A 20710-nucleotide genomic window follows, 5' to 3' on the forward strand; every position below is an offset into this window, starting at 1 on the left:
CCTCGTGATCCGCCTGCCTTGGCCTCTCAAAGGGCTGGGATGACAGGCGTGAGCCACCGCGACCGGCCTCCAGCATCTTGTAACTGGCTCCTCTAGGACCTCTGAGAAACATCAGCTTTGCTGCTTTCCGAGGGCGCCAGATGTCCTGCCTGGCCTGTGTGTCCTCTCCGGCCCCCGGTTGTACACGTGACCCTGGCTGCACAGCTGTTTTTTAGTGACAGGAGTCTCGCTCTGTCGCCCAGGCTGGAGTGAAATGAAGCCATCTCGGCTCACTGCAACCTCCGCCTCCCGGGTTCACGCCATTCTCCTGCCTCAGCCTCCCGAGTAGCTGGGACTACAGGCGCCGCCACCTCGCCCGGCTAATTTTTGTGTGTTTAGTAGAGACGGGGTTTCACCGTGTTGGCCAGGATGGTCTCGATCTTCTGACCTCGTGATCGGCCCACCTCGGCCTCCCAAAGTGCTGGGATGACAGGCGTGAGCCACTGCGCCCGGCCTGGCTGCACGTCTCTAAGCCACCTTACAGGGCTTGTGTAGCCAGGCAGACTCTAATGTCCGTAACCATGCTGTGTCCATGCACCTTTTTACCCACAGACCTGAGGAGCTGCCCACATCCGGCGAGGGCTCTGGGATCTGCCCCGGCAGGTTCAGTTGCGCTCACACCCTGAGGCCAGCCTGGGCTCTTCCGTCCCCACCCCGGCCTGACCTCTGCGTCCCTGCCCTCATTCCCCAGAGCTGGATGCAGGCTTGACTTCTGATCCCCTCCCCCCAGGCCCTGTCTCCCCGTTGGGGTCTTCCCGACCGGGCCTCTGCCGGGTGTGAGGGCCAAACCGAAAACAGGGGTACTTGGAGCTGCAGGAAAATTGGTGAAAGGAGCATTGCCTGTGTGTGGCGGGGGAGGAAAGCAGGGAGAAGGAATCCAGGCAGCAGTGACGCTGGCAAGGAGGGAGCCTGTCAGCCCACCTGCAGCCCCTGGGGACGGTCCCGATGTCCGCGGCTTTTCCACCTAGAACACGGAACCCTCCCAGGGAGCCCAGGATGAGTCGAAGCTGCCCCACTGCAAATACACACGAAGAAACTGTGATTTTTTTTTTTGAAATGGAGTCTCACTCTGTGGCCCAGGCTGGAGTGCAGTGGTGCGATCTCAGCTCACTGCAACCTCCGCCTCCCGGGTTCAAGTGATTCTCCTGCCTCAGCCTCCCTAGTAGCTGGGATTACAGGCGCCTGCCACCACGCCCGGATAATTTTTTATTTTTAGTAGAGACAGGATTTCTCCATGTTGGTCAGGCTGGTCTCAAACTCCCGACCTCAGGTGATCCGCCCGCCTCGGCCTCCCAAAGTGTTGGGATTTCAGGCGTGAGTCACCGCGCCCGGCTTGTTTTGTTTGTTTTTTTGCGACAGACTGTTGCTCTGTCACCCAGGCTGCAGTGCACTGGCACCATCTCAGCTCACAGCAACCTCTGCCTCCCGGGTTCAAGCAATTCTCCTGCCTCAGCCTTTCCAGTACCTGGGACTACAGGCACCTGCCACCATGCCTGGCTAACTTTGCTTTTAGTAGAGAATGGGTTTCACCATGTTGGCCAGGCTGGTCTGGAACTCTTGACCTCATGTGATCCGCCCACCTCGGCCTCCCAAAGCGTTGGGATTACAGACCTGAGTCACCGCGTCCGGCCCCCCCAACCTCTTTTGAGACAAAGTCTCGCTCTGTCACCCCGGCTGGAGTGTAGTGGCACAATCATCTCAGCACACAGCAATCTCTGCCTCCTGGGTTTAAGCAACTCTCCAGCCTCAGCCTCTGAAGTAGCTGGGATTGCAGGCGTGCGCCACCACACCTGGCTGATCTTGTGTTTTTACCAGAGACGGGGTTTCTCTATGTTGGTCAGGCTGGTCTCAAACTCCTGACCTCAGGCGATCCACCCCTCACCATCCCAAAGTGCTGAGATTACAGAGGTAAACCACGGAGCCCAACCAGAACTGTGATTTTGGTAGTACCCACGAGGCAGGATTCTCTTAGGAACACCACATATTATTTCCTGTGAAGTTACCTCCAACTCAGCTTGCTAAGAGCCTCAGCATTTCAAGATTGGACAGGACTGGCCAGGCACAGTGGCTTGTGTGTGTAAAATCACGCCTGTCACGCCAGCACTTTGGGAGGCCGAGGTAGGCACGTTACCTGAGGTCGGGAGTTTGAGACCAGCCCGGCTGACGTGGTGAAACCCCGTCTGTACTAAAAACACAAAATTAGCCGGGCGTGGTGGCGTATGCCTGTAATCCCAGCTACGTGTGAGGCTGAAGCAGAATGGCTTGAACCTGGGAGGCGGAGGTTGCGTTGAGCCGAGATCACACCATTGCACTCCTGTTGGGGTGACAAGAGTGAGACGCCATCTCAAAGAAAGAAAAAAAGAAGAAAGTAACGCGAAGTGCACTTGCTGGTCTTTGAACGGTAACTTTGGATACCCTCCCCCCCCCACCACCGAATCCCCCGAATCCCCCAGAGTCCAGTATACTACGTAGGATTTCACTGGAAGTGCTAAGGAAACCATGCCCGGATTACTATGTTAAAATCTATGAAGTCACAGGAGTGAAAACACGTCCAACAGTGGATGAAGCAGTTACCACGGCTCCAGGCAGGAACTCGGAGCCCAGGTCCCCGTGGGTCGTGGCTCTTATCTGGAGGGTGTGCAGGACCCACCGTGGCTGTTTTGTGGACGGCATGCAGGGGGTTGTGGCTGTTTTGTGTAGGGTGTGCAGGACCCACAGAGTTGATGGCATGGGTCATGGCTGTTTTGTGTAGGGTGTGCAGGACCCACGGGTCCCCGTGGGTCGTGGCTGTTTTGTGTAGGGTGTGCAGGACCCACAGAGTTGATGGCATGGGTTGTGGCTGTTTTTGTGGAGGGTGTGCAGGACCCACCGGTCCCCGTGGGTCGTGGCTGTTTTGTGGAGGGTGTGCAGGACCCACTGAGTTGATGGCGTGGGTCGCGGCTGTTTTGTGGAGGGTGTGCAGGATCCACCGGCTTGATGGCAGAAGGTCCTGTTTCTCCACTTGCCTCCGGGCCGAGTCACATGACCAAGACGGGACTCACTGGCCTTTGCTGGTCTCTGATTTTGTCATCGGGACACAAATGAGGGTTTCTACCTGGCAAAGTGCAGAGATGTAGAGTCTGCCTTTCGGGCCAGGCACGGTGGCTCACACCTGTCATCCCACCGTTTTGGGAGGCTGAGGCGGGCGGTCCATCATTTGAGGCCAGGAACTTGAGACCAGCCTGGCAAACATGGTGAAACCCCATCTCCACTAAAAACACTAAAATCAGGCGGGTGTGATGGTGCACGCTTATAATCCCAGCTACTTGGAAGGCGCAGCTGAATTGCTTGAACCTGGGAGGCAGAGGTTGCTGTGAGCCGAGATGGCGCCACCGCACTCCAGCCTGGGCGAGAGCAAGACTCCAACTCAAAAAACAGATTTTTTTTTTTTTTAAACTACGGCTGGGATTTGTGGAGAGCCCAGGAGAGCCAGCTGTGGATCCCCAGGGCTGCGGTCCCTGTGGCCCTGCCGTGTGCTGGCACCACCAAGGCCCAACGTTCAGCCTGGTAGAGTCAACACAGCGTTTCTTGCCTCGCAATGAATGCGCGCAGGGAGCTCGAAGGAAGCTGGCGTGCCCGGCGGTGGGCACCCTTTGTGGTGGGATCCTCACGGGTGAACCCACGGACACACAGCGGCCACTCTGGGGACCCCAGCCGACTCCACTGTTCACGCTGGAACGGGGGCTGGCGTGGCCCTCGGGAGCTGCGGGAGGTGGACAGGAACGCAGGCCCTCATGCCCGTTTCGGTCTCCCCAAGATTCAGCCTGAAAATACCCCTCCCCAAAGTGACGGTGTGGGAAGTGGGGGTCTCCGGGAGTGATGAGGTGGTGAGGCCTCCTGGAGGGGATCCCCGCCCTTGTAAAAGGAACTCCGGAGAGCTCCCTGGCCTCTTCCATCGTGTGAGGACACACAGGGAGAAGGCGCCATCCGGAAGCCAGGAACCAGGTACTCACCGGAGACCGAACCTGCCACGCCTTGGTTTTCTGGGACTTCCAGCCTTCAGAGCTAGGAGACACGTGTCTTATTTACAACCGACCGAAGGTGTTACGGTCACACAAATGGTCTCAGAGAAGGCACAGTAAGTGCAGGTGCCCTGGGGACCTCCAGCATTCACCACGGAGCCCGGCTACATTTCCGCCAGCCTTGGTTTCTACCCCCCTCCTCTTCCCAGCTGTGACCTTGTCCTCTGTGTCCCGGGGCTGCTGGGGAGGCGGCGGCACCGCACGCCAGGAACGTGGGCCGGCCACAGGGGCAGAGCGTGGCCCCACCTGCGTCCCATGGGCCCAGCCCCCAGGCTGCCCCGTGGAGAGGTGCGGTCAGGCAGGAGGCCCTCTGTGTCCTCGGTTTATTGTTTTGCAGCAGGATGCCCAACACAGAACATACTTGCTAGTACTCGGCTGTGCAGAAACAGGGGCTAGCGCTGAAGTACAAATGGGAAACATGATTCTTTCGTTTTAAATAAATACTTAAAACACGACTCGGGTCCTACAAGCGTCTGGACTCTAGGTCTCAGTGTTGGAGTGCCTCGCCCATGGGCCCGCGGGGACGCCATGGTTCCCTCCCACCCCGTGATCAAGACATGGAATCGGGGGCTGACGAATGGATCGCGTCGCGCCCCTTCTCTACAGCCTTCCCCGGCCGCCGCCTACGGGCAGGGTCCGGCTGGGAAAAAGACAAATGGAATTTCTCGAAGGTTGATGGTCCGCACGGTTGAGGATTCTACGTGGTTCTCTTGGTTCCCTTGGTGTGTGTGGGGAGGAGGCCGCGGCCCTTAGATCACCTTCTTGAGCTCGTCGTACAGGACCAGCACGAAGGCGCCCCCCATGCCCCGAAGGACGTTGGACCAGGCACCCTTGAAGAAGGCCTTGCCCCCCTCGTCTCTGAAGATCTTCCTCCAGCAGTCGACGGTGCCCGTGTACATGATGTCAGCTACAACGACAGGGAGACGGTGACACAGTGAGGGCCTCGCCGCCGAGCTCCTCGAGACACGGACGCCACCTGCAGCCCTGAAGACGTTTTACAGAAGTAACACCCCGGACGCCTGAGCCACAGTTCTGATTACAGGAGGGAAACCCGAGGCTCTGGTGACCCCGTGCCCTGAGCTCACGCCGTCCTCCTAAGCCACTGTGTCTAGGAGGGCTGGACACAGGACTTCAGGCCCCGCCCTGGGCGTCCCCCGTCTCCACCCCTGGCGTCCACGCAGAGAGGGCAGGATCGAGGGTGTGGATGCGGGCGGAGGTTCTAGGAGGTGGGGATGTAGCAATTGCTGCCTGCACCACGAAACCCCAAGATCAGAAGCCCACATCATTCAGGAAAATCCTTCCACACAGCCGGTTACTTTGACACACTGCTGCCTCCCACGCTGGGGGGGAAGTGCCTCCTCTGACGGTTCCTGGCCTCCCACCGGCCCAGGCCAAGGAGCTCCTGGTTCCCCTTCCCACTAGCAAGGGTCTCCCGCCTCCCGAGCCCGCGCGGCTACCTCCTTTGCGCCCAGACTGCATCATCATCCGCCGCCGGACCGTGTCGAAGGGGTAGGAGACCACGCCGGCCACGGCCGTCACGGTCTGCGCGATCATCCAGCTCACCACGATGTGCGTGTTCTTGGGGTCGGGCAGCATGCCTGCGGGGGAACGGCACGTCACCTTCCAGCGCCTGCACGGCCACCGGAGACCAGGCTCAGCCTCCGCTGTGTGCTCACGGCCACCCGAGGTGGTGCCGAGCGCTTCCAAGACCACCCGTGCCCCCTCCACGTGGCTGCTCGGTGCCAGCTGACGTTTACAGCACAAAAGGTCGGGGCAGGGCCAGGAGGGGAAGAGGCCGCCGGCCACCTACCGGAGCCCAGCAACACAGTTCCAGAGGCCGGGGTTAGGCCTGTTGGGGGAAAAGCGAGGGCCCTGACCTTGTAAAGGGTCACAGTTACGACGGGAGTTACACTGGGTCCTCAAAATCCACATGCTGACGTCCCACCCCCCGCATCAGGGCCTCAGAATGCAACTGTACTTGCATGTGAGGTCTCTGAAGAGGTGAGTAACAGTAAAGGGGGTCAGCAGGGTGGGCCCCCATCCTATGAGCCTAGTGTCCTTCTAAAAGGAGATGAGGACACAGACACACACAGAGGGACGATCCTGTGAGGACACAGGGAGAAGACGGCGTCTACGAGCCAAAAAGAGAGGCCTCAGGAGGAACCAGCCCTGCCCACACCTGGATCTCAGACCTCCAGCTTCCAGGACTGTGGGAGAATCAATGTCTGTTGTTTATAAGCCACCCAGTCTATGGTATTCTGTGATAGCAGCCTGAGATGGACTAAGACATCCCATAAGAAGAGGAGATGAGGGCACAGACACACACAGAGGGACGAGCCTGTGAGGACACAGGGAGAAGACGGCGTCTCCAAGCCCAGGAGAGAGGCCTCAGGAGGAACCAGCCCTGCCCACACCGTATCTCGGACCTTCAGCCCACAGGACCCCGAGGGAATGTCTGCGCATCGATCCCGTCTCTGGGACTTTGCGACGGCCGCCACACGTACCCTTGGCCGTATCGTACACGCCGAAGTAGGCGGCCCGGTAGATGATGATGCCCTGCACGGAGACACTGAAGCCCTGGTACAGGCCCCGGATGCCGTCGGACTTGGTGATCTTCACCAGGCAGTCTCCCAGGCCCCGGAACTCGCGCTCTGTGCCTGACTTTCCCACGTCCGCGGCCAGCCGGGTTCTGGCGAAATCCAGGGGGTACACGAAGCAGAGGGAGGTGGCGCCGGCCGCGCCGCCGGAGGCCAGGTTGCCCGCAAAGTACCTCCAGAACTGCGTGTGCTTGTCCACGCCCCCCAGGAAGATCTGCTTGTACTTATCCTTGAAGGCGAAGTTGAGGGCTTGAGTGGGGAAGTAGCGGATGACGTTGGCCAGGTTGCCCCTCCAGAACGACAGCACGCCCTGCTCCTTGGGGATACGGACGATGCAGTCCACGATGCCCTTGTACTGCTTGTCGGCGGCGATCTGCTTGCTGGCGTGCTGGACCTGGGGGACGCAGAGGGTGTTCAGACCAGACCCGGGGCCAACCACCCAAAACATCCCAGCTACAGAGTGATTTTTTTTTGTTTTTGGATGCAAATCAGTCTTGTTGCCCAAGCTGGAGTGCAATGGGGTGATCTCGGCTCACTGCAACCTCTGCCTCCCACGTTCAAGCGATTCTCCTGCCTCAGCCTCCCAAGTTGCTCGGATTACAGGTGCCCGCCACCATGCCTGCCTCATTTTGTTTATTTTTTTTTTTTGAGACGGAGTCTCGCTCTGTCACCCAGGCTAGGGTGCAGTGGCCGGATCTCAGCTCACTGCAAGCTCCACCTGCCGGGTTCACGCCATTCTCCTGCCTCAGCCTCCCGAGTAGCTGGGACTACAGGTGCCCACCACCACACCTGGCTAGGTTTTTTTTTGTATTTTTTAGTAGAGACAGGGTTTCACCGTGTTAGCCAAGATGGTCTCGATCTCCTGACCTCGTGATCCGCCCATCTTGGCCTCCCAAAGTGCTGGGATTACAAGCTTGAGCCACCGCGCCCGGCCTCATTTTGTTTATTTTTAGTAGAGACGGGGTTTCACCGTGTTGGCCGGGTTGCTCTCGAACTCCTGACCGCAGGTGATCCGCCCACCTCGGCCTCCCAAAGGTGGCATGAGCCACTGTACCCGGCCAGAGTGCATCATCCTGTTTAGGAAACTAGCTTGTGGGCATTACTGGTAAGTTGTCCTCATCTTTCTTTTTTTAAAAAAGGATACGGTCTCATGCTGTTACCCAGGTTGGAGTGTAGTGGTGCGATCTCACCTCACTGCAGCCTCCAACTCGTGGATTAGGCCATTCTCCCGCCTCAGTCTCCCGAGTATCCGGGTCTACAGGTGCACAACCATCAAGCCCCACTAACTTTAAAAATTACTTTGAGAGATGGAGTCTTACTACGGTGACCAAACTGCTCTCAAACTCCTGAGCTCAGGTGATCCTCCCTGGGCCTCTCGAGCCGCTGGGACACCCCACCCTGCTAAGTTCTAAAAAAAATATTAAGCCGGGCACCGTGGCTCATGCCTGTAATCCCAGCATTTTGGGAGGCTGAGGTGGGTGGATCACGAGGTCAGGAGATTGAGACCGCTAACACAGTAAAATCCCCGTCTCTACTAAAAATACAAACCATTAGCCAGGCGAGGTGGCAGGCGCCTGTAGTCCCAGCTACTCGGGAAGCTGAAGCAGGAGAATGACATGAACCCGGGAGGCGGAGCTTGCAGTGAGCTGAGATCGCGCCACTGCACTCCAGCCTGAAATATTTTTAAAGATGTGGGGGTCTTGCTACGTTGCCCTGGCTGGTCTCGAACTCCTGAGCTCAGGTGATCCTCCCTGGGCCTCTCAAAGTGCTGGGATACCCAGCCCTGTAAGTTTAAACATTTTTCTTAGAGATGGGGTCTTGCTATGTTGCCCTGGCTGGTCTCAAACTCCTGGAACACGCCACCCTGCTAAGTTTAAAATAATTATCTTAGAGGGCTGGTCTCACACTCCTGAGCTCAAGCGATCCGCCCCGGGCCTCTCAACGCACTGGGACGCCCTGCTTCCTTCAGTTAAAATAATTTCTTTTTGAGGTGGGGTCTTGCTCTGCTGCCCCCCCCCGCTGCTCTCAAACTCCTGGCGTCAAGCGATCCTCCCCCGGCCTCTCAGAAGCGCTGGGATCGCGGGCGTGACCTGTCCTTGCAGCCAAACCCATTCATTCCCATCACCGAGCTGGACACTGGGAGTACAACGTGAACAACGACGTCCTGGCAGCAGTGTTCCTAGGCATCACGCTGCTTTCGATAACCCTCTCCCCAAAGACAAAAAAATGCATCGCTCTGGATCAGAATTACACAAATGAGCTATGAAGAGGGGGGTGAGAACCACCAGTAACTATATCCTGGTTATTCCAGGACACCTGCGGGCAGGCTCGCTGCCCCGTGGGCCTTAGAATTGCCCTTCACGGTGGACGGGGCAAGAGCAGACACCGGCCAGGCAACCGCCGGAAAGGTTGGTCCCAGCCCGGAGGACCCGCAGGATTGAGGTCAAGGTCAAGGCCCGCCCGCCCGCCGCAAGGTGCATCCCTGGGCCCTGCTCCATCGCGCATGCGCCCTCAGGCACGTGCCGCATCCCCCGCCGCCGGCCGGGCCCAGTGCGCACGCGTGGACGTCGCCACGCCCTGCCGCAGCGGTCACGTGACGCTTGCCCCGGAAGCCGGCGGCGCATGGACAAAGCCATCGCGGCCTTCCACTTCCGGCGCCCGCCTGCAGGGTTCCGCTGCCCGCGTCCCCTCCCGGCCCGGCCACTCGGTTCCCGTCCCCCCATCCCCGGAGCGGCCGCGCCCGCGTCCCCACCTGCAGCAGCAGCTTGACCCGCTCGATCGGAGCCACGGCCGTCTTGGAGATGGCGGCGGCGATGCCTCCGGCCAAAAAGTCCTTGGCGAAGGAGATGGCCTGTTCCGTCATGGTGGCGGGGCGGGCAGCGGAACGGGCGGACAGCCGGAGAGCGGGCGCGGAGAGTGAATGGAGGGCGTCGCTGGCTCAGCCCTGCCGCCGCCGAGACCGAAAGGACAGAGCGGCCACCGCGCAGCCGCCAAGGCGCCGACGCCACGCCCACTCTCCGCCCCCACGCCCCCTCGCGCCGCGCCCATTGGCTGTGCCGCCCGGCCACGACCCGCCCCCGCCTGCGTGCCGCGCCCCCGAGGGCTGCCGGGAACCCGCCGCCGCCCGCTCTCCAGCACCGCGCCCATTGGCCTGCGCTCCCCGGAGACGCCCGCCCGCACCCGAGGTATGCCGGGAGTCCAGGCTCCGCCCTGCGCCGTAGGGCAGCGCGGGGAGTGTTCCGCGGCAGCCTTGACCTTGTGAAGTCACGCCGCTGCCAGTACCCGGAAGGCGGGCTGGCGGGCGGCTGCAGGTCAGGCCCGCCTGGTACCAGGTCGCTCGAGGCGCCGCCCGCTTTCTCCCGGAGGCCCGCGGCTGCTCGGCCCGGGATTGCGCAACGCGTGGTGCCCCGATTTTACGACCCTTGACCCTTGACCTCCAGGGCTCCGACCCCGTCACACTCTCCCGGGTCCCACTTCGGGAGACCCTCCCCTGCCAGGTGTACCCGGGGACCCCGCGCCGCCCTCGCGCCCATCCTGGGTAGGGGAGGTCCTGGAGCCTCCTTGACCTCGGCCCCGCGGTGCCCTCTGCTGCGCTCGGGCTGGGTGCTTGGGGGTCCTGGGCCTCCAGCCTCCTGACCCCGCGCCGCCCTCCGCGCTCCGGCAGGTGTTGGGGGGGTCCCTGGGCCTCGACCTCCTGACCCCGCGGTGCCCTCCGCGCTCAGGCTGGGTGTGGGGGTCCCTGGGCCCTCGACCTCGGCCCTTGCCAGCTCTCCCGCTCGGGCTGGGTGTGGGGGGTCCCTGGGCCTCCGACCTCTGACCCCACTTGGTGCCCTCCCGCGCTCCGGGCTGGAGTGTGGGGGGAGGAGTCCCTGGGCCTCGACCTCTGACCCATGGTGCCCTCGGCGCTCGGGCTGGGTGTGGGGGTCCCTGGGCCTCCGACCTCTGACCCGGGGTGCCCTCCGGCGCTCAGGCTGGAGTCAATGAAGTCCCTGGGCCTCGACCTCTGACCCGAGATTGCCTCAGCTCAGGCTGGGTGTGGGGTCCCTGGGCCTCCACGATCTCTGACCCAGGGTGCCACCGCGCTCAGGCTGGGTGTGGGGAGTCCCTGGGCCTCCGACCCTCCTGACCCGCAGGGCTTGCCCTCCCGGCCTTTCCCGGGCTACAGGTGTGGGGAGTCCCTGGGCCTCCGACCTCTGACCCGCGGTGCCCTCGGCGCTTCCGGGCTGGAGTGTGGGGGTCCTGGGCCTCCGACCTCTGGCCCAGCGGTGCCTCGGCGCTCAGAATGCTGGAGTGTGGGGGAGGTACAGACCTCAGGCCTCTGACATGATGCTCTCTCTGCTCCCCGGGCTGGAGTGTAGAGGTGGTCCTGGGCCTCCGACCTCTGACCCAGCGGTGCCCTCCCGGCTCGGGCTGGGTGTGGGGAGGAGTCCCTGGGCCTCCGACCTCTGACCCAGCCCGAACCCCTCAGCGCTCAGGCTGGAGTGTGGGGGGGGAGGTCCCTGGAGGCCTCCGACCTCTGACCAGCGCCCGCCCTCCCGGCGCTCGGGCTGGAGGTGGCCAGGGGAGTCCCTGGGCCCTCCGACCTCCCCGGCCCTTGGTGCCCTCCTTCCGGGCTGGAGTGTGAGGGGAGGTCCCTGGGCCTCCGACCTCTGACCCCTTGGTGCCCTCGGCTCGGGCTGGAGTGTGGGGGTCCTGAGCCCCTCCGACCTCTGACCCTTGGCGGTGCCCTCCCGGCAGCTTCCGGGCTGGGGTAGGGGTCCCTGGGCCTCCGACCTCTGACCCAGCGGTGCCCTCAGCTCGGGCTGGGAGTGTGGGGGAGGAGTCCCTGGGCCTCCGACCTCTGACCCCTTGGTGCTCTCGCTCGGGCTGGGTGTAGGGGTGGTCCTGGGCCTCCGACCTCTGGCCAGCGGTGCCCTCAGCTCGGGCTGGGTGTGGGGGGAGGAGTCCCTGGGCCTCCGACCTCTCTGACCCCTTGGTACCCTCGGCTCCGGGCTGGAGGTGCCCAGGAGTCCCTGGGCCTCCGACCTCCTGACCCAGCGCCCGCCCTCAGCCTTTCGGGCTGGAGTGTGGGGAGTCCCTGGAGCTCCGACCTCCTGACCCGGGGTGCCCTCAGCTTCCGGGCTGGGTGTGGCCAGGGGGTCCCTGGGCCTCGACCTCTGACCCTTGGTGCCCTCGCTCCGGGCTGGGTGTGGGGTGGTCCCTGGGCCTCCGACCTCTGACCCAGCGGTGCTCTCTGCTTCGGGCTGGGTGTGGGGAGGGTCCCTGGGCCTCCGACCTCCTGACCCTTGGTGCCCTCAGCTTCAGGCTGGGTGTGGGGGAGGTCCCTGGGCCTCCGACCTCTGACCCCATATTCCTTCCATTTCCATTCCCCATGGCCACCCTTTCAAAGTCCCCATTTCCTGTCCATCCATCCATTCCTTCCTTATCCACCCTCCTTCCTCCTTCCTCCACCCCGGCCCCTTCCATCCACCACCTTTCCAGTTTCTTTCCCTCCTCCTTTTCCACTCCGCCTCTCCCTTCCTTTCCATGCCTGTTTCCTTCCATGTCTGTCTCCCTCCTTCCTTTCTTCCTTCCCCTCTTCTTTCCTTCTTCCTTCCTCTTCCTTCCTTCCTTCCTCCTTCCTTCCTTCCTTCCTTTCCTCTTTCCTTCCTTCATCTTCCATTCCTTCCTCCTCTTTCATCCTATTCCTTTCTCTTTCCCTTCTATTCTTTCCATTCATCCCAGCTATCCTTTTTCTTTCATTCCCATTATTTTCATTTTCTTTATTCCATTATTCATTTCTTTCATTCCCATGCTCAGCTTTTCTCTTCCATTCATCCTCTTCATCTTTCATTCCCTTCCATCATTTTTTATCATCATTATTATTTTTCCTCTTTCCTTCCTTTCCATCCTTTCCTTCCTTTCCCTTCCTTCCTTTCCTTCCTTCCTTTCCTTCTTTCCTTCCTTTCCACCTTCCTCTTTCTTTCCTGTCCCCTCTTCCTTTCTCCCCTCTTTCGTTTCATTTCCTCCTATTTATTTATTTTGGACTTCAGTTTCCATCTTGTTGTCAGGCTGGGTCAAGCCTCCCTCCAGTTCCAGGGATCCTGCCTCAGCCTCCCGGTGGCTGGAATTGCAGGCCGCGTGCCACCCGCCTGGCTAATTTATATGTTAGTAGAGATGGAGTTTCACCACGTTGGCCAGGCTGGTCTCGAACTCCCGACCTCAGGGGATCCGCCCACATCGGCTTCCTAAAGTGCTAGGATGACAGCTGTGAGCCATTGTGCGTGGTGAGCCACTGTGCCTGGTCGTGTCTTTTCCGTTCTTTTCTTTCCTCTCTCCCTTTGTCCCTCTCTTTTTCTTTTTCCTTTCTGTTATTCTTTCCTGTCTCGCTCTTTTTTTCCCGTCTCTTTCTCCCTTTCTCCCTGTTCTCCTTTTTTTTTTTTTTTTTTTTTGAGATGGAGCCTCGCTCTGTCACCCAGGCTGGCATGCAGTGGTGTGATCTCAGCTCACTGCAACCCCCGCCTCCCAGGTTCAAGAGATTCTTCTGCCTCCACCTCCTAACTAGCTGGGATTACAGGCTGGTGCCACCACCCCCGGCTATTTTATTTTTATTTTTAGGAGAGACAAGGTTTCTCCATGTTGCCCAGGCTGGTCTCGAACTCCTGACCTCAGATGATCCGCCCACCTCGGCCTCCCAAAGTGCTGGATTACAGTCGTGAGCCACCGCACCCAGCCTCCCTTTCTTTTTTATCTCCTGCCTGTTTTTCTTTCCTCCCTCCCTGCCTCTTTCTTCTCTCCTCCCTCCCTCTTTTTCCTTTTTCTTCTCTCCTCCCTCCCCGTTTCCTTCTTTCCTGTCTCCCCGCCTCCTCCTTTGCCCTTTTCCTCCCTTTCTCTTGTCCGTCCCTCCCGTCTTTCCTTCCTTTTTTTTTCTTTCCCTCTCTCGCTTCATTTCCTGCCTTTCCCCATCGCTCCCTTTCTTTCCCTCTTTTTTCCTCTCCTCCCGCTCTCTCTCCTTCCTTCCTTTCCTCCCTTCTTTTCCTTCCTCTTCTTTCCGTTTCCTTCTCCCTTCCTTCCTTTTCTCTCCCTGTGCTTTCTCGCTCTTGTTTTTCCTTTATCTCCCTTGTGTAGTGAGGAGGTACAGTCCCTGGCTGTGGGTGGACAGGAGGGACCCGCTTGCCCTGGAGAGCGGACTCACCCTGGGTGACTCCTGGGTGCAGCTGTGAGCCCTGCCTGAGGCTTTTTCTGACCTCTAGGGAGAGCGGCTGAGGCTGGGGCTGGAGGTTGGGGCCGGCTCTGGAGGCTGGAGCGGCAGCTGGGCGGCGGGACGGGTGGCTCAGAAGTCACTGAAGCATGGGTAGGTCTAACCTTGGGCCCTTGCTGTGGGGAGGGCGTGGAGACCAAGCACATTCCTGAGGTTCTGCTAGGGCACCGGTGGTGGACAGTGTCCTCTGAGGACCCAGGACCAAGCCAGGCTCCCTGCAGGAGGCCGGGAGCACTGTGGGTGCTGGGCAGGGGTGGGGAGTTTGCTGGGGCGCTGCGCCCAACAGGCCTGTGTTCGTTTCCCAGCCTCAGCGAGGTCACGCAGGACGGGGCCCTGGTGCTGGTTTTCAGTGCCAGCGAGCCGGGACCGGAGCTGCTATTTCCAGATGAGGCTGGTTCACATCTGCTCTGGCCGGGGTTCCAGGCCCTGGGCCCTGGAACACGGCGTTCCCTTTCCAAGTCTGCAAAGCCTGTCTTAAGGGAGAGAAGAAGGTTCTTTCCATGCGGGTGGGGACGGCTAACCATGTCCAGACACTGAGATGGCGCTCTGTGTGCTCGGCCCTCAGCCTGCACTGGCTTGGTGGCTTGGTGACCCGCCAGCAGGGTGGTGCTGTCTGTGGGCTCTGCTCAGGCTCCTCTCCGAGCCAGGAGGATGCCTGCCTGTTTGGGCCTGGCACCCAGGATGTGCTTGGCAAGTGCTTCTGGAATGGATGGATGGGTGGATAATGGATGGATGGATGGATGGGTAGATGGATGGAGGATGGATAATGAATGGATAGATGGGTGATGGATGGACGGATACATGATGGATAATGGATGGATGGATGATGGATGGATAATGAACCAGATGATGGATAATGGATGGATGGATGGATGATGGATGGATGATGGGTGGATGGATGATGGGTGGATGGGTGGATAATGGATGGATGGTGGATGTGGATGGATGGATAGTGGGTGGATGGATAATGGATGGATGGATGGATGATGGATGGGTGATGGATGGGTGATGGATGGATGGATAATGAATGGATGATGGATCAAATTGATAGATGAATGGATGGATGGAGATGGATAATGAATGGATAGATGGGTGATGGATGGAGGATACATGATGGATAATGGATGGATGGATGATGGATGGATAATGAACATGATGGATGATGGATGGATGATGGGTGGATGGATGATAAGGTGGATGGATGGATAATGGATGGATGGAGGATGGATAATGAATGGATAGATGGGTGATGGATGGACGGATACATGATGGATAATGGATGGATGGATGATGGATGGATAATGAACATGATGGATGATGGATGGATGATAAGATGAATGATAATGCATTAGATAGATGATAGATGACCGATAGAATAATAAGATAGATAGATAATAGATAGATGATAAGATAGCCATTAGATAGATAGATAGTAAGATGAATAGATAGATACATAAGATATGAAGCAGATAATGAATAGATAATAAGATGAATAGATAGATGATAAGATAGAAGTGATAGATAGAATAATAGATATGGAAATAGATAGATAGATATGGAAATGAATGTAAACAGAGATAGATGAATGAATAGCGAATGGAATAAGGTCGTGTCGTATGGAAGATGATAGATGATAGATAATGATAGATCAATGATGAATGGAATAAAATAATAGATGGAATGAATAATAAATTACGTGGAAGTAGAGTGGATGGATGGACAGATGGATGTGCTTGCTTGGCAGATGATTCTGGAATGAATGGATGGATGGATAATGAATAGGTGGGTGGGTGGATGGATTGCTCGATCGGCAAATGCTGGAATGGATGGATGGATGGATAAATGATGGATGAATAAATGGATGGATAGTGAATGGGTGGGTGGATGGATGGATAGATGGATGTGCTTGCTTGGCAAATGATTCTGGGATGGATGGATGGATGGATGGATGATGAGATGTTGGGTGAGTGGGTAGGATGGAATTGCTTTCGATAAATAAATGCTGGAATGGATGGATGATGGATAGATGGATGGAATGGAGAATGGAAGATGATGCATAAGTGACTGGATAGATGGATGGATGAATGTGAAGCAGGGTAAGGTGGAATGAATCATTGGATAAGAATGGGTCCTCCTTTCGTAAAATGCTTCTGGAATGGGGATGTGGACGGATGGATATGCAGATGGGTGGATGGATGGATGGATAGATGATGGATGGATTGATGATGGACGGATAGATGGATAATGAATGGGTGGGTGGATGGATGGATAGATGGATGTGCTTCCTTGGCAAATGATTTTCTGGAATGGATCAGGATGGATGGATAATGAATGGGTGGGTGAGTGGACAGATGAATTGCTCCATCGGCAAATGCTGGAATGGATGGATAATGGATGGATGGATGGATGGATAATGAACGGGTGGGTGGATAGATACGTGGATAGATAGATGTGCTCACTCGGCAAATGCTTCTGGAATGAGGGATAATGGACGGATGGATAATAGATGGGTGGATGGATGGATGGATAGATGATGGATGGATTGATGATGGACGGATAGATGGAATGTGGAATGGGTGGGTGGATGGATGGATAGATGGATGTGCTTGCTTGGCAAATGATTCTGGAATGGATGGATGGATGGATGGATAATGAATGGGTCGGTGGGTGAATGGACAGATGAAGTGCTCCATCGGCAAATGCTGGAATGGATGGATAATGAACGGGTGGGTGGATAGATACATTGGATGAATGGAGTGTACTCACTGACCCGATAAGCTGGAGATAATGAGGATAATGGACGGATGGATAATAGATGGGTGGATCGATGGATGGATAGATGATGGATGGATAGATGGATAGATGGATGATGGATGGATGGATGGATACGAAAGGGTGGGTGGGTGGATGGATAGATGAATGTGCTTGCTTGGCAAATGATTCTGGAATGAATGGGTGGGTGGATGGATGGATTGCTTGATCGGCAAATGCTTCTGGAATGGATGGATGGATGATGGATGGATGAATGGATGGATAGTGGATGGATGGACGGATGGATAATGGGTGGGTGGATGGATGGATAATGAATGGGTGGGTGGGTGGATGGATTGCTGGCAAATGCTTCTGGAATGAGTGGATGGATGATGGATAGATGGATCAGGGGTGGGTGGGTGGATGGATGGATGAATGGATGTGCTTACTTGTAAATGCTTCTGAATGGATAGTATAGATGAATAATGGGTGGAGTGGGTGGATGGATGGATTATGGTGAATGGATGGTGGATCACTGATGGATGGATGGATGGATAATGAATGGATGGGTGGATGGATGGATTGCTTGATCGGCAAATGCTTCTGGAATGGATGGATGATGGATGGATAATGGGTGGGTGGATGGATGGATAGATGGATGTGCTTGCTTGGCAAATGATTCTGGAATGGATGGATGGGTGGTTGGATAATGAATAGGTAGTGGGTAGGTAGGTGGATATATGAATGAATGGATAGATTGAATTCTCGATTATGCCAAATGCTGGAATAGATGAATGATAGATAAGATAGAAGGAATAAGATGAATGCGTTAGCAATTAGACAATACTGGAATGGATGGATGATGGATGGATGGATAATGAATGGGTGGGTGGATAGATGCATGGATAGATGGATGTGCTCGGCAAATTCTGGAATGAATGGATAATGGATGGATGGATGAATGGATGGATGAATGGATGGATGGATGGATGGATGATGGATGGATGGATGGATGAATGGAGTGGATGGATAGATGATGGATGGATGGATGAATTGGATGGATGATGGATGGATGGATGGATGGATGAATGATGGATGGATGATGGATGGATGATGGATGGAATGGGATGGATGGATGATGGATGGATGGATGGATGGATGGATGATGGATGGAATGGATGGATGAATGGATGGATGGATGGATGAATGGATGGATGGATGAATGATGAATGGATGGATAGATAAATAATGCGTCGTCGATAGATAGATAATGGTCGTCGACCGATAGATAGATAGAATAAAATAATGCGTCGATCGTCGATAAACCGATAATGCGACCGATCGATAAATGTCGATGATCGATAGATAATGCGATCGATCGATAATGCGATCGATAGATGGTCGATAAGATATATAAACCATTACGTGGAATAGAATGCCGATAAAATAGATATATACTCAACAAATTCGACAAATGGATATCGATAGATGTCGATAGAATAGATAGATGAATGTCGTCGTCGATCGATAGATAGATAATCGATCGATGAATGGAAATAAGATGTCGATGGAATGTCGATAATGGAATGAATGATAATGCGATAGATAGATAAAATCGAATGAATGATAGATGATGGAATTGGATGGATAGATGGATGGATGGATGGATGAATGGATGAATCGGATGGTGAATGGATAGATGGATGGATAGATGATGAATGGATGGATGAATGGATGGATGGATGATGGATGGATGATGGATGGATGGATGATGGATGGATGGATGGATGGATGGATAGATGATGGATGGATGGATGAATGGATGAATGAATGGATGGATGATGAATGGGATGATGGATGGATGGAAGGATGGATGGATGGATGGATGAATGAATGGATGGAATGATATTCGATGGATGGAATGAGTGGATAGAATGAGGATAAGATTAAGATGGAAAGAGATAGATAGATGGATGAATAAGATTACTAAAAGTAGAGGCTATTTTCAAATGCAGAGTACTGCATGTGGGACTTAGCCCTGGACGCTAGCTCCTTTGCCCCTCGTATCTGGGAGGGAACAACACAGTCGCCATGCCTGACTAGGGCATGACCTGGGAGGCCTTTGGGGCCACCTGCCCCGGAACCCGGGGACATGGCCTCCCTGGGAAAGGAGGGTGAGGTGAGCCTCACAGCCGGGAATTGGAAGTGAGGGAGAGAACAGCTGCTGGGTAGTGGGAGTAGAGCTTGTGTCTCTCACCGCCCTCCCCCTCCAAGGACTGAGTAGAGAGGAGTGAGTCCCGATCCGCCTGCCAGGCACTCGGCCACGAGGACCCCTTATCTGCCAGCGTCTGATAAAATTCCCTGCGTGGCTTCAGAGATCACTGCTGCCTGACCAGCGGGTGCTGTCATGGAATCTGCGTCCACAAAGCCCCCTGGGGTTCAGAGAAGTGGTGGGTTCATATAGAAGTAGAGGTGGCTTGTGTGTGTGTGTGTGTGTATGGAGACGGAGTCTTGCTCTGTCACCCAGGCTGGAGTGCAGTGGCGCGATCTCGGCTCGTTGCAACCTCCGCCTCCCGTGTTCAAGCATTTCTTCTGCCTCAGCCTCCCGAGTAGCTGGGATTGCAGGTGCGTGCCACCATGCCTCATTCTTGTATTTTTAATAGAGACGGGGTGTCATCCATCCATTCCAGAAGCATTTGCCAAGCACATCCTGGGTGCCGGGCCCAAGCAGCAGGCGGGTCTCGAACTCCTGACCTCATGCGATCGGCCCGCCTCGGCCTCCCAAAGTGCCGGGATGACAGGTGTGAGCCACCACGTCCCACCCGGAAGCAGAGGTGCTTTAATGGAAAGACGTTAGGCTTCATCCGAAGGCCGGGAAGGAATCAGAGCAGGGCTGAGGTGGGCTTTTCGCGGGGTGGGGTGGGGTGCCAGGCTCTGTGTTGGGTGGGGCCACAGCAGCTGTTCTGTAATTAGTCATTTCCGAGGCTCTGCCTGTAAGAAGTGTGGGCCAGGGAGGGCTGATGAGGCTGCAAGATGAGGGGGCCTGACCCCTTTTCCCAGAAGAGGACCCCCGAAAGACCTTCCCTCTGACGAGGGCTCCCCAAGACCTCCTCCCTGAAGAGGGACTCCCAGGGCCATCGCCCTGAAAAGGGCTCCTCAAAAGGCCTCCCCAAAGGGGTCCCCACAAGACCTGCCCTCTGAAGGAGGCCCCCCAGACTTCCCCCATGAAGAGGGTCCCCCAAAGCCTTCCCCCCAGAGAGGCTCCCCAAGACCTGCCCCTGGAAGACAACTCCTCAAGATCTCTGTCTCGAAGGCTCCCCAAGACCTCCCCTTTCACAAGGGCCCCCCAAGACCTCTCCCAAGAGCCCCCTCGAGATTCTTGGCCCTGGAAAGGCTGAGCTCTGCAGGTGGGAGAGCCCTCAACATCATCCTGAGGGAGCCTGTTGTCCTCCTCCTTCCACCTCACCCCAGCCCCTGTGATAAATCCAGAGGGTGTTTTTAGAGCCAGACAGACACCCTGGTATGTGCACTCAGGCCTCATAGTGCAGCGCTGAGTGAGACGGAGGGAGGAGTGGGTGAACCCGCCGCCAGGTTGCCCTGCACAGACTTCCAGCTCTGTCACCCCACTGGTTTTTGTTGTTGTTGTTGAGACAGAAGCCTGTCCCCAGGCTGGGAAAGTGCAGTGGCCGGGATCTCAGCTCACTGCAAGCCTCGGCCTCGAAACACGCCATTCCTTCCTGTCTTCAGCCTCCCTCGGTAGTTGGGACTACAGGCGCTCGACTCCGGCCGCTAGTTTTTTAGGCTTTTAGTAGAGATGGGCTTCACCGGGTTAGCCAGGATGGTCTCGGGATCTCCTGACTCGGTGGATCCGCCTGCCTCGCCTCCCAAAGTGCTGGGATTACAGGCTTGAGCCACCAAGGCTCACTGTTTTGGGGACTATCAAAGAGTTCAAGGACGTTTCATGCATGCCACACGGACTCAGATCCAGAGGTGCTGCTTTGCACACACTCCAATGAATAAAA

General features: G+C 56.6%; 1 protein-coding gene across 1 annotated transcript; it reads right to left on the reverse strand.

Annotated features, from left to right (window-relative positions):
- Window positions 1-4405: 4405 nt before the first annotated feature.
- Window positions 4406-9792, reverse strand: SLC25A6 (solute carrier family 25 member 6). The gene is made up of 4 exons (XM_031661842.1): window positions 9450-9792; window positions 6605-7091; window positions 5558-5698; window positions 4406-5007 (listed from the first exon to the last, which is right to left on the reverse strand). The coding sequence occupies exons 1-4, from the start codon at window positions 9558-9560 to the stop codon at window positions 4850-4852; spliced, it is 897 nt and encodes a 298-aa protein (XP_031517702.1). The 5' UTR covers window positions 9561-9792; the 3' UTR covers window positions 4406-4849.
- Window positions 9793-20710: the final 10918 nt, after the last annotated feature.

This window comes from Papio anubis, unplaced genomic scaffold (genome assembly GCF_008728515.1).
Source record: "Papio anubis isolate 15944 unplaced genomic scaffold, Panubis1.0 scaffold264, whole genome shotgun sequence".
Taxonomy (NCBI): domain Eukaryota; kingdom Metazoa; phylum Chordata; class Mammalia; order Primates; family Cercopithecidae; genus Papio; species Papio anubis.